We start from the raw sequence: 13,291 nt of genomic DNA on the forward strand, positions 1-13,291 counted from the left end.
TTTTTTAATGGAGAAAAATAATATTTAAGTGCAAATATAGAAAATACATTCCGTAGACCTTTCCTTATCGGCGATAAAGAAATGCAATACGACAAAATCAGCGGCAAAGTTCCGCGGCGCTGAACATAAAATGACTAAACTGAACGCATAACCTACTTGCAAAAATATATTGTAGCCTAACCATTTATAATATGATTTTAAAAAATTAAATGTTCAGTTTCAAATAATAAAGCTCATCTGTTCTCACCGATTATTAAGAAAATGAATACAATAAAATCGGCACGTAAAAGACATAAGTAATAACGGAATTGACGGAAATTATTGCTAATTACAAGTAACAAAGGTAGGCATGCAATTTGCGCATAGCTCTCTTCCGATAGCAAGAGACCTTTTCAAAAATTGTAATTCTTTCTCTTTTTTCTTAAAAAAGGTCATTCCTGATTAATACAGGGTCCAGGAGAGGTACACTGGAATATTGAATTTTGTATCAAAAATGGTAATCACTCCAATTTCAAACTCACGGCAACAATTTTAGAAGCACACTAAGGCAAAACTGGAACATGTTGTCATATGGGTGTGCGATCACGTGTTTCAATGTATATTGCATTTGATACAGCTTTTCGGAATTTGTAGATGCTTATGATAGGTACTAAAATGCGACCTAATAGAATTGTATTACATTTCCATTTTTATGGAACCATTGAGTGACCTCTGCTTTTGACTTAAGTTGTAAACAAGAAATGTTGTTGGACGTTATTAGCATGCCTAGCACATAATTTAAATAGTTTATCCAATATGCAGACTGCAATGAAAATACAACTGCGTCGTATCATATTTTATTTTCAACTGCGTCGTATCATTTCGTAAAAACCATTATTATCTTGGAAAATAAACATCTCTTTTTAATGAAATTTTAGTAAATGATGCAAAATTATGCTTTGAAGTTTATGGTGAACTCTGAAACAAATATATAATTAATTTGAAGGAAAAAACGATAGATAATGCAATATGAACTGCGTCGTATCCACACATTTTCATAAAAATTCTGCTCCGCTTCGAGTTGCAAGTTCGCTATAACTTTTGTTTTACAAAATAGTTGTGCAAGCAACATATACCGAACGAAGCGGAAAATAGTGTAGCGTGTTAATACATATATCTGGTTTTCAATCATTTCCAACAAAAAGAGTTATAAACAAAAACATACATTTTTCGTCCCAAGATGGCGGCGTTTGTTTACATTTTGTAGGATACAACGCAGTTTTGATTCCCAGCCCTGATTAATTACTTTTCTCCTCTTTTGTTTGTTTGACTTTTTGAGATGACCCATGTTTGAACTCATCCAAGCAATTACTTAGACAAGCATCCTGACCAAGTTTGATGATGATTGAGTCAAAAATGTAACCACTAGAGTGTTACCAAGAATTTTCCATATTTGGGTGTTGTGACCTAGTTTTTGACCCCAGATGACACTTATTAGAACTTCATCTAGAAATCATCAAAACAAACTTTCAGACGAATTTCCAGGATATTTGGATCAAAACAGTTACTGTAGCAACTAGAGTGCGAACAAGATTTTTCTATTTTTAGCTCCTATGACCTAATTTTTCATCTGATCAATTACCTAGACAAGCATCCTGACAAAGTTTGATGATGATTGAGGCAAAAATGTGACCGCTAGAGTGTAATGAACAAATTTGGACGAACGACGGACATGCAACGATCCTAAATGCACACCCTGTTCAAGCTCAGGTGAGCTTAACATCATATAGTTTTATTTTAGGAGTTATTACTTTTTATCAATATTCCAAACATGTCTCAAATGTCTTTGATATTGTGAAACCCATGTATTTTATTCAAGTTTTATATTCATCAAGCTCAGACATGTTGAATACTTACGGTACTAAACATTATTTTTCCTAAATAATTTGTACTAGGAACAGCAATTTGTTTTCAACTGTCTTAATGTTTAACTTTTTGCATTGCTTTTATAACTTACATTGTAACATTTTGATCTTCACAATCAGCTGGGTATTTACTGACTTGATAACCCCACGTAGATTCTGTAGCAAGTTCGGGTACGACATGGAAGAATGGAGAAGAGCTGCCAAAATCCTTGTAATCATACAACGCTGACCAATCAGTCAACTCTTGACTTCCAAAACCTGAAATGTCATGAATATATTATTTTTTTTCAGATTTTTTTTAGCACTGATTTTCAGTGTCGGCTACTGGATTTATTAATGTTAAAGATTACATCAGTGTATATCGACTATAGAAATTATGATAATTAAGTTTATGTACACCATTTGTTATAATTTAACTCATTAGTATTTTCAGACACCCCCCCCCCCAAAAAAAAAAAAAAAAAAAACACACCAAAAAACACTGATCACACTGATCATCTCGCCTTTAATTACATCAACCACAAAAAAATTAATAAAATTTTTACTTTAATTTATGAAGTCCTCTTTATGAAAAACAAGCTTTCATTCTCATTAAGGGTTTTTGTTACTTTTTGTACTTTTAACAAAAGTTATCGGCATGGGACCAAGTCCTATCCACAGGGACAAAATCAAACAATTCTATCAAAAAGTATATAACTTTAAACTATGAATAGTTTATACTTATACATGTAGTATTGTTTGATTTTGTATAAACATGTATCTTGAATGATATTTACTTTATGTTTTTTGGGGTTAAGGTATATTTGGGTAGTAGAGTGCCCTGGGGGGATGGGTCCCTAGGGGTAGGGCTTGGTCCCACAATGATAACCTGTGATTTTAAAATGCCTTACAACTAGCCACTTTCTTTCTTCAAAGTCGTGACAGGTTATATGATAATACATATTGTTATTGTAAATGAATAAACTTGAAACACAGACACTTGGGGGTCAGATCAGTCATCACCCTATACCCCAATTTGAACCGCCCCTGAAATTTGAACATTCCATAAAAATGTTTTAACACAAATGGGGCATCTACCTTAAACAAAAATTAATTTTTAAACTATTTTTCCTATGAAAAAAAATCCATGTACCGACAAATATAAAAAAACAACTAAATTGCAGACTCCTAAATGTACACACAAAGTTTCAATAAGAACATGTGTTGATTTTTCCAGTGTCGGCCAATAATTTATAAAATTCCCTTTCAAAGGCAATAAGAATCATTACATCTATAAATCACATTTTAATACCAATTAACCAAAAACATGGAGCTAAATATAAGATGGAGAAGAGACTGTGACGTCACACAGTTAAAATCAGTATCGGCGGAATTATGTTCCTGCAACTTATCATGTCGCCAGATTTTGCGAGATTTGATGCATAAAAGTAGCCAAAATACCACCATATTGAATTCCCGGAGGTACATCAACAAAAAAGACTAAACATTTTTTACTTATATATGAAGCAATAGTTATAAATTCTTAAACGTACAAAAATCACTTTTCCACACAAATATTTCTCCGATGAAAATCCATGTCGGCAATTTAAGCAATAATTCACAGATATCGCCAAAGTTTAACAATAGCGTGAAAAATAGAGACTAACGGGAAAGCCCGATTATCACCGAAGCGCACAAAGGATTGTGGGTCTGAATCGGACTCTCGTCTGTTATCGGAGTTTCCTATCCGTTGTTTATATATCTGTGCCAAAAACAACCTTTTATCAATTTTGAAAGTAAATTCAGCATCTGGTCCAAGTATTAAAAGGAGAGGTCCTGACTTGGTGCTAAGCTTTTATTGAGCAGGAGCACAGACATGTACACGTTTCCATTAGTGAATTACAGAGTAATTCCTGGCTCGGAAGGCGAACCAAAGGAATTTATCTCTGTTGGGTTCTTTGAATAAAGAATTTGTGTTTACATTTTGGAGTATCCTAATTATATATGTAAATATAATGCAATCTACTTGACAGAACATGGAATTTTTTTTAATGTTAACGCAATTGTTTTAAAGCAATATGAATGATTAAGACAGATGCGGCACTTGTGTAAAAACCTTAAAAGATTTTAATTATTTTTGACCGTCTAATTGGGTTCAAGCCTAGGGATAGGGTCTGGGTGAGTGGCTGTGACTTGATCTGTTGAAAGCCATGTACCAGTAAGATTGTTTTCAACATTTTTAAAGTTCTCAAATTTCTCAAAACGACGCATAAGTTTTCCCAATCTAAGTCAACACTAGGTAATGTACATGTATGATTCAAGGTGACAACTTGACATTATTTGCTGCATCAGTGATTTCCCACAAATTCTACATTAAATATAACATAAAATGTTATATACACAAGTTTAATCTATTAAACTTTATAAGTATAAATGTTTTTTGATAAATTTAAAAAATAACATACCGCAAGTAAAGTGCAAAATGCACAAAATTATAAGTTTGCAAAACATTTTTTCGACTAGGCAGCCATACTACTTCCGTTCATTAAATCTATAAATAGATACGGAATTTCCTGCAGTGCGACAAAACGAAAGTACGGAAAGGCGCGATAAATCAAAATCCACGCGATACAATTCATTTCACCAAATTTAGAAGAGTAACAAAATTAAAAGAAAAAGAGAACAACAAGAATAGACCAAGAGCTATAAAATGCACTGTTTAAGAGCAGAGATCACCTTGTTGGAATTACATTTAGTAAGATATTTATTCTAGGAGGGAAGCTGATCTATGTCTGGAATCACACTGTCTGACAAATAAATCATTTCTTCAGTCATTAAAAAGTGGTACCTGTCTAAAACACGGGACTGTCATTTGAAGTCCCAGCTAAAACTCAAGAAGATCTAATGTGGAGTCATTGTAAATGAATTATAATCGGTATACATGATTGTGTAGTCCAGGCACAAAACCAAATGCTACTTCCACCCCAAATTCCAAAAGTAAGTGTAATTCTTCAAAAGCCAACAAAAACCTTAATGTGTGTGAAAGGTTGTGCGTCTTTTAAACATAATCTGCCGCTCTATTAAAAATAAAATACCAGATTTACAACAGTATCCCAAGTCAATCCTGACATTATTTGCTGTACCGAAACATGGCTAAAACCTGAAATATCAACAGCTGAAATTCTCCTGACTTCTTAAACCTTCAGGTATGTAGGGATGACATACTAGAGGGCAAAGGTAGGAAAACAATCATTGTCATATCTAAATCCGTCATTAGTCAGGAACAACCAGATCTGAAATCAAATTACAACTCAGTTTGGACCAAAATATCCCTTAAAGATTCTAAGGACATCTATATATCTCTTCCTTCTAGAGGATGACATACCCCTCAATGAACTTTGATCCATAAAAATATCCCCCAAAATAGTAATGTCTGGGTGCTTGGAGACTTCAATATGCCAAACATCAACTGGTCAACAGAATCCCTGATAGAAGGCTGTAAGTTGCCAAACTTATACACTGATATTGCCACCGTTGAGTTTTTTTCACTGTACGATTGCTTGCATAATCTGAAAAACTAGTCGTCCGATTACTTGCGAGGTCATTGATCGGTTTCTTGAAATATCGTTTGCATTTCTGATCAGTAGACTTGTTTGAAAGACGACTTGTAAACAATATTATTGTTATTATTATTATTATTATTATTATTACATGTATTATTATTATTATTATTATTAAATAATTATTGTCCCCTTTTAAAGATATTTTTCAAAAACACGTAAATATCCTTTGAAAAAGTTATTATTTTGGAAAACGTGTGTCATATATTTTAAAAAAAAGTGTACAGAATGTACATGTTCAAATCGAAGCAGCAAATTTCCCTCGTATATAATCTGAAAAGATGTTGAATGATTTTTCCTTTGAATCAGTGAAAAATAGTTTCAGCAACATTTAGCAGTCGTATATGCAAATTAAAGATGGTATGGTCTACTAGCAGAACTATATCAGGAAGTGGTTTGAATTCTTTAGTGGACATTGCTGGTAACTCTTCGAAGTATTATTTTAACATACACATTTTCTTACTATGTAAGTCTAAAATGCTTAATTTAACACACTTTTATTCAATTTTGCTACATGAACATTCTTATTTGATGCTCATTGTTTACTATTTGTCGGGCCTTCTGTTGAAGAAGGTACCTCTTATTTTAATATTGGTAGGTAGATAATATAATGTATACGATTTGCAGTCTGATCTTATAATTATGTAACCTAAGTCATCAATTTTGATTAGAATTTGGAAAGTGCATTATTTCACTGTATACAAATGTAAGCCACTGTTTCAGTGCGTACAATGATGAATATCTGGAAGAATGAGGGATGTTGCACTTTTTCATTATCCCTCATGTACAGACTCAATCAAACCAGGGTCTTTCAAATAGACCCTGATCAAACCGAGTCTGCAATTTTCATGTTAATTTTGCTGATTTTAATAAATAAACTCCTTTATGTATCTCCTAGTTAAAAAAGTAACAATTCTTCAATGATTGATCTTTATTGAACTTATTTATCAATTTCCAGTCCAAAATCGGCAATTTTCCTCATTTGCGTGGCAATAGTTAACGAGCGTGTTAGAATGTCTCTCAAATTGTTCTTGCTCCAGTTAAAGAGTATTAGTATTGAGAACATTGTGTTTTTATGTGTTTTTTTTCTGAGTATACGTACTTGATATGCTTGTAAGTCAAACTAAACAACCTCAGCAAATTTATTTATCTAGCCAATATGAAAAAAAAAATGATTTATTGAATTCATATCCTAGACTATAACAATGTTCATTATATTCACTGTTAGACACTTTGTGTATGAAAAATTACTGTTATTCAATATATAATTTCATACTTATTAAGAGCTTATTCTTCAGAATGTATAAACCGAAACATTTATTATTCTGTTACGTTTTAATACCAACCGTGACCAAATGTTTATATGTATTTCTAGCAGTTTTGATGTATAACGAAATACATATTAATGTATAAGTTAAATAAAATTTTCTTCTTCTACTTCATGAAATGTAGTCATTTTTTTCAATTGTAAAACATGTGTCTGTCATCTTTGTGTATGAAATCTGTAATAATGAGTATGAACGATATAAAAAATTTTTTTCATGAAATGTATTAAAGAATTATCATATTAAAACTGAAATTTTTATGCGAAAAGTTTTTACAAATGATAATAACTAACTAAATAACAGGAAGATACTAGTAGTGCTGTCATTTTATATATGTGTAAACATTCAGCTTGTCCTTTGCATTACCATGATGTATATATTTTACTTTGGAAAAATCTGTATTCATGGCACTTACGTATAACTTTAAATGTTCCATGATTACCGCCGTATGAATACAATTGTAGTTTAAAATTACCATTTGAGCCGCGTCATGACAAAACCAACATAGTGGGTTTGCGACCAGCATAGATCCAGACCAGCCTGCGCATCCGCGCAGTCTGATCAGGATCCATGCTGTTCGCTTACGAACCATATAACAAGTAGAGAAACTGATAGCGAACAGCATGCATCCTGATCAGACTGCACGGATGCGCAGGCTGGTCTGGATCTATGCTGATCGCATACCCATTATGTTGGTTTTGTCGTGACGCAGCTCATTTTATGTTCAAATCTGCTTATGGCAGTGCCGGAGCGTGGTGATTCTTAATCTCTCTATTTTATAAAGCGTTACAATTGGGGAGGGGATGATAAGGGTATCAAAAGTCAATTGCTTCAGTTTAATCAACTTTCTATAAACTTGAAATCATTAACATTTCTAAGAAAATTTTCTGACATTTCAAGCTTAAGGTAGAACGCGACACTTTGCGAACTTTCGAGTAGCGTCTTGAAAATTGGCATGCAAAAAGTTGACCATATTTCTGATTAGGTTCCGTTAATTTTGTTTCAATAATTTCAGCCTATTTTTGTACACACGGCGTCTAAGTTGACCATCAAAGCCCGTTTTTGAACATGACGTCGTTGCGTATCCTTGGCAACTGTAACGGGCATTTTAACGCCAATGGCAGACAAAATATCTTAAATTCTACAGCATTCGACGGAAATTATTTTTTCCTTTAAGCTGATATAAAATTTATCGTTTTACGCCGAACAATGTTTGAAAAATGGAAAGAAAATGCATTTACAGTTACATTAATGATGTTAATATATGCTTTCACAGTTCTTAAAACAAACTGTAAGTATTTAGTTAGTTCATGTACATTTGTAGGTTTGCTTGTATTACTTTCTCCTAAATGAAGCAATATTCTCGCGTTTTTATGCAGTGTCGGCTTGAAAGTTGTTTTGCAGTGTGCGAACTAAAATGTGTCATATCAAGATTAGATTTTACAACCTCGTATAAAAATCGACGCATGATTATAAATATACATTTTGTTTTCATTTTAATAATTTTCTTTGAATATATCATTTGTTTTGTGTGTTTTTGTTGTATTTTAAGTCACACCGACACTGTAAAGGTCATACGGCGATTTTCGGGGATGCATATTTTCGGGGAAATAATTATGTTTAAACTAACGCCTCGCGAAGATATTATGTATTCTTGATCTGAGCCAGAATATGTATTACAACTGTAGTTAAGAACTTATTCGTTTTGTTTGTTTGTTTTGTTTGGTTTTACAGTGCACCAACGAAAATGTCATATGGCGCCGAAACAGGAAAGATGAAATTGGCTAACATCGGGAGTTAAAGTTTAAAGCAATACCAGGGATCAAACCTACCTCACCTGCTGAAGCTAAGATATGCACAAACTCCTTTAATTCGAACTCATTTAGTGGTCTGAGGGATAAATGGTGGCTGCAATGTTGATGCCTCAACCCTTATATATAGGCAAACCATCAGTCACAAGGGGAAGAAATTATTCGAATAATTCCATAAAAAGTAGGAAATAAAATATGCAAACTATTTTCATTTCTGCAAACAACATAATTTTTCAAAGAGCTTCTTGCGACAATATATAAAAATATAAAATATATAATTATTATGTAATATTATAATGGATATAGATTTAATTCTAGTCATTGGCCAATCAGATACAAACTAACATAATTAATTAACAGATATCCCCTTAATCTGATTGGTATATTTACTACAGGTAACTTAAAAAAATCATTACGCATAATATTAAACATTGTACATTTTATATAGCCATTAATGTAAAACACGTCGTATCAAGTTCAGAAAATTATACAAAAATTCTAATTAATGCAGATAAACGAAATGGTTGAAACTTACCGGTATTTTAAGGTAATGCATATTCATATAATTATTGTCATAAGATAACTGGTTTCAATAAAAAATCTTTTAAGCGATTATCTTCATCTAAAGGTTAAAGGGACATTCTAAAGAAGAAAACTTATGTTAATTGATGCATATATTTTATGATGTATTCTTTTCCCAAACAGCCGAATATTCTAGCATATCTTTAATCATTGTAATCTTTTTCCATTGTACGAAAGTAGGCTACTTTAACAATTTGACCGAAAACAGACAACGAAAAGCTTATTCTCGTAGTTTTACATAAAAAATATAGATGTAAGGGTATTGTATATGATTCAGTGAGTTGTCCGAGACGATCAGCGTTTTGTAACAGAACATTAAATTTATTATTGCTCGTAATCTTACCATACTCTAAGTCATGTTATAAACGACGTTCAAATTAATTAAACGCTGTACTATTTATTATACAGCTACTATACAGTACTTTTCCAAATAGTGATATTGTTATTCAGCTTTAATGCAGATCCGGACTTGTATTTTGTCCTGTGTGCACCTTAAAAATGTACATTTTTTTGACAAACAGAACTATTTTAGATCTTTTTTTACACGCACTTAAAATATGTTTTGTTATACGCACTTAAAATATGTTTTGTTGGATTTTAGATAAAAACATTCAAACAATGACTTGTATTTTCTCCGGTGCCATTTGATTAAATAAAATATATTTCCAGGAATTAAACAAAATTCTAATATTATATTATGTTTTTAAATTTAAAAAAGTCAACTGTACTCCACTCATATTTTTTTTATTTGATGTCACAAGGTTGATTATTCTGAAAATCAATTATGAACTGTCGCTTGAAATAGAAACACTTTATAACATATATGTATGCATAAAACATGATTTTCAACATGAAATATTTAAATACAGAAATAAATTACATTTATGAACACTTTCAACCCAGTTTCAATTTAACATATTTCCCAAAGGAATTGTACAAATCTCTGTGATATAAGTGCTTTGATTTACTCGTGCTCTCATTTACAAATGATACATGAAATGTGTCTTATAAATACACGCATTCTGCGAACTTCTATATCTGCATCCTCGTGGACTTCATCTCACACATCATTATATATTACTTTACAATGGCGCATGAATTGTCTCTTTTATCAATTAAATGAGAACAACAAATCAGAAATCACAGAAAAGAATCAGGTCGCCGGCAATGACAGTATTGCATTCAATAAAATCAGCAAGTCGTGAGAACGCCGTAATGTCAACCATTTTCCATGCAAACTTCTGTGTCCTCAATTTAATGGCACTAAAGGCGATCAATAACTGACGCAGCTCTCTCTTACTATTGGCTTTCTACAGCCCTACAATTTTAGTTACGTGTTTTCTGATAATTTTCAAGCAGCTTATTGCCTTTTTTGCTCACATATTGTTATGTTGCTTTCATGTAGAGATTATGATACCAGTGTTTAAAGATCGTTATAATTGTTTGTAAATAAGTGATTTTTCGGCATGCATAATCTGGTTGAAAGAATTGAATTGCAATAAATATTTAATTAAAAGGAGAGCCAAAGTGTATATTCATTGTTTGGAATTGCAAAGATGTTCGGCTGGGAAACAGACGTTAGTTGACATGTGTTACTATAATTAGAATACTCTTTGACCACGAGCATACATACGTGTATCTATTCTTTTCTTTGTATTTGGATGTGTAATACATGTGTAGTCCAGATGAAATAAACTGTCTTGTAAGCTACAGTCAAAGAAAAGGTAAATTTATTTTTCTAATCCTCCTTTCCCCTTACATATGCATTCAAAGTTCAAACAAACATATAATCTTAGAAAAAGACATGTGCTGTCTTTGCATTATATTATATTGTTGTCTGTGGCTATGTTAAAGGTATTCTATTTTATTTTTTAAGTTTGACAGCCAATCATCACATTATGTAATCCAAAAGTTTGAAGATGTTATTTATTTTACCGCGGTATGCTTTTATTCGTTACCCGTCATAAATAATCTTAACCTAAATTTTTGGGAAAGTTTTTATACCGCGATATTTTGTGATAAAAGAAAATCTACTTTCAACCACCTTCATTGAAAAATATAAATCAAAACACAGTACACAAAATTGATAAACCATTATTACATAAATTTGTAACAGAAAATGAGCACATATAGATCTATATGAACACATGTTCAAATATAAACAGAACCTAAAGAAAATCATGACATCGGTATCAAACTATCGGATTTTACCACACATATGTACTTTTACTGATAGATCTAACAATAACTAATAATCTACATCTAATGATTTTAATTCTATATAATATATAAAATATTTCTGCATTACGTTGGAAAACAGTGCTGTCATTTACTGTCAATAATATAAAATTACATTTAAAATGAGATATTAATTACCGTCATTTACAACTATCAGTATATTATCCCGACTTCTGATAAATCAATGCATGTATTTTCGATGTTTGTGTTGCCATTACGTGCATTTTAAGGAAAAAATAATATCAAAAAATGTCATAGTCTGAAAAGGGTGTAAAATTAACATCCTAAAACGCTTCACACTATAACGATATATGCACATCATAAAAAGGAATGCTTACACGCCATATGACATCAGATGTGACGTAAATAAATAATGGAAATGGACGTCAGGAATATTACTTTGAATACGCTCAATGTAGTTCAACATATTTTTATCAATTCTTTTTCATTAGCATGTTAGAATGATTTTTTTTCTTGCATTATAGTATAAAAATGCGTTTTATCGTTCAAATGCTTCGTTATTATTACGTGTTATAACGCGCGCATGGCCCCATCCGCCTTGGTGATTATATATTCTTGTGCATTTGAACTCAAACCGTACGACAATGCACTCAAAATTAATATCTATATCCTTTATATACACTCTGTGCATATCAGGCATGACTGGTTCATCTTAGACAAAAGACTACTCTAGGCTTATTGTCCTTTGTGATATAAACGATAAAGTTCTGCGAATTGTAATTATCAAATACAGTTATGTACTTTTACATAATTACATGACATAATAAATCTACATGCATACCTTTCAGAAGAAGTGGGTCTAATGATTCTGGTCACTAAACATTTCTTTAATCATCATGTATATAACATATGCTTTGGTTGCCTGAATAAGTGACAGATCTCTATCTAACAATTTTGATAACATATGAAGCAGACGATCAACAGACGCCAATGGATTTGTAGACTTAAAATAACTGTACCTACAATCAATAAAAGCGTGTGATGTCTCTAGATATTGTATGTGTTATATTGAAACTGGCACATTGTATTTGCAATCTTTTCTTTATAGACTATTCATATGATTCAAAAGATAATTCACCGTGTTACAACCATGCTAAAACGGATACTTAATGGCCTAAGTATTGCAAGATCTTCAATAGGGCCAGGGGACTTTCCTAAAGATTAAAGACCGTCCTAAAATTTTACCGTAAGCAATTTTGCAAATATGTGTTAGTAGATGATTTAGATCCACTCAACAATTATGTAAAATTTAATCTGTCCGAAAGTTCAAAAACTGTTTTGCTTATCAGAAAATCTACGTAGGACTAAATGTATTCTTTGTATATTTTGACAATGTTTGTGTCTTAGTATTTAATCATTCATGAAAACATGAATTATGCATTTACTGTAAATCGTGTACTTCTGTGAGCACATATCAGCTATTTTCGTTTCCGATTAAATTGTATTTTCTCCTATAGAAATGTCTTATTATTTATTCATAGCAAAACGACACATTGTAATTATTTCGTTGAGATTTTTCCAGGAATTAATCCATATATCTTTACTAGAGGAAGAGATGAGTTTAAGGTTTAGATGTTTTTACTTAATTTGTCTCTTGCGACGACATGAAATTAACTTTCCTGCTTGAATATGAGATAAAGAAAACAAGGAGAGGTAGATTCTAGAAATGTGACATGTTTACCAGAAAACAGAAATATGACGTCATTGTTGTGGTGTCTTGTACCACATGTGTGGCATGATGTCTGTGTTAAATAATAATTATTTTAAAAGAACTGCGTTCATATGGTACGTTCAACGTTTAGCACAATAAT

At 31.9% G+C, this 13,291-nt stretch overlaps 2 protein-coding genes across 2 annotated transcripts in view; one reads left to right on the plus strand and one right to left on the minus strand.

Moving 5' to 3' along the window:
• LOC132743132 (post-GPI attachment to proteins factor 6-like) overlaps positions 1-4,438 on the minus strand; it is a 36,434-nt gene extending 31,996 nt beyond the window's left edge. Inside the window, exons 1-2 of the mRNA XM_060731661.1 lie at positions 4,349-4,438; positions 1,997-2,162 (exon numbers count right to left, since the gene is read on the minus strand). Coding sequence (XP_060587644.1) covers positions 1,997-2,162; positions 4,349-4,394 — 212 coding nt within the window. The 5' untranslated portion in view covers positions 4,395-4,438. The remainder of the gene's footprint in view (positions 1-1,996; positions 2,163-4,348) is intronic.
• Positions 4,439-10,560: 6,122 nt separating this feature from the next.
• The window catches only part of LOC132743133 (uncharacterized), a 139,085-nt gene continuing 136,354 nt past the window's right edge, over positions 10,561-13,291 (plus strand). The window contains exon 1 of the mRNA XM_060731662.1: positions 10,561-10,945. The gene's annotated coding sequence lies outside the window, so the exon portion shown is untranslated. The remainder of the gene's footprint in view (positions 10,946-13,291) is intronic.

Source organism: Ruditapes philippinarum, unplaced genomic scaffold, assembly GCF_026571515.1.
Source record: "Ruditapes philippinarum isolate M1 unplaced genomic scaffold, ASM2657151v2 ctg266_1_1_1_1, whole genome shotgun sequence".
Lineage (NCBI taxonomy): Eukaryota > Metazoa > Mollusca > Bivalvia > Venerida > Veneridae > Ruditapes > Ruditapes philippinarum.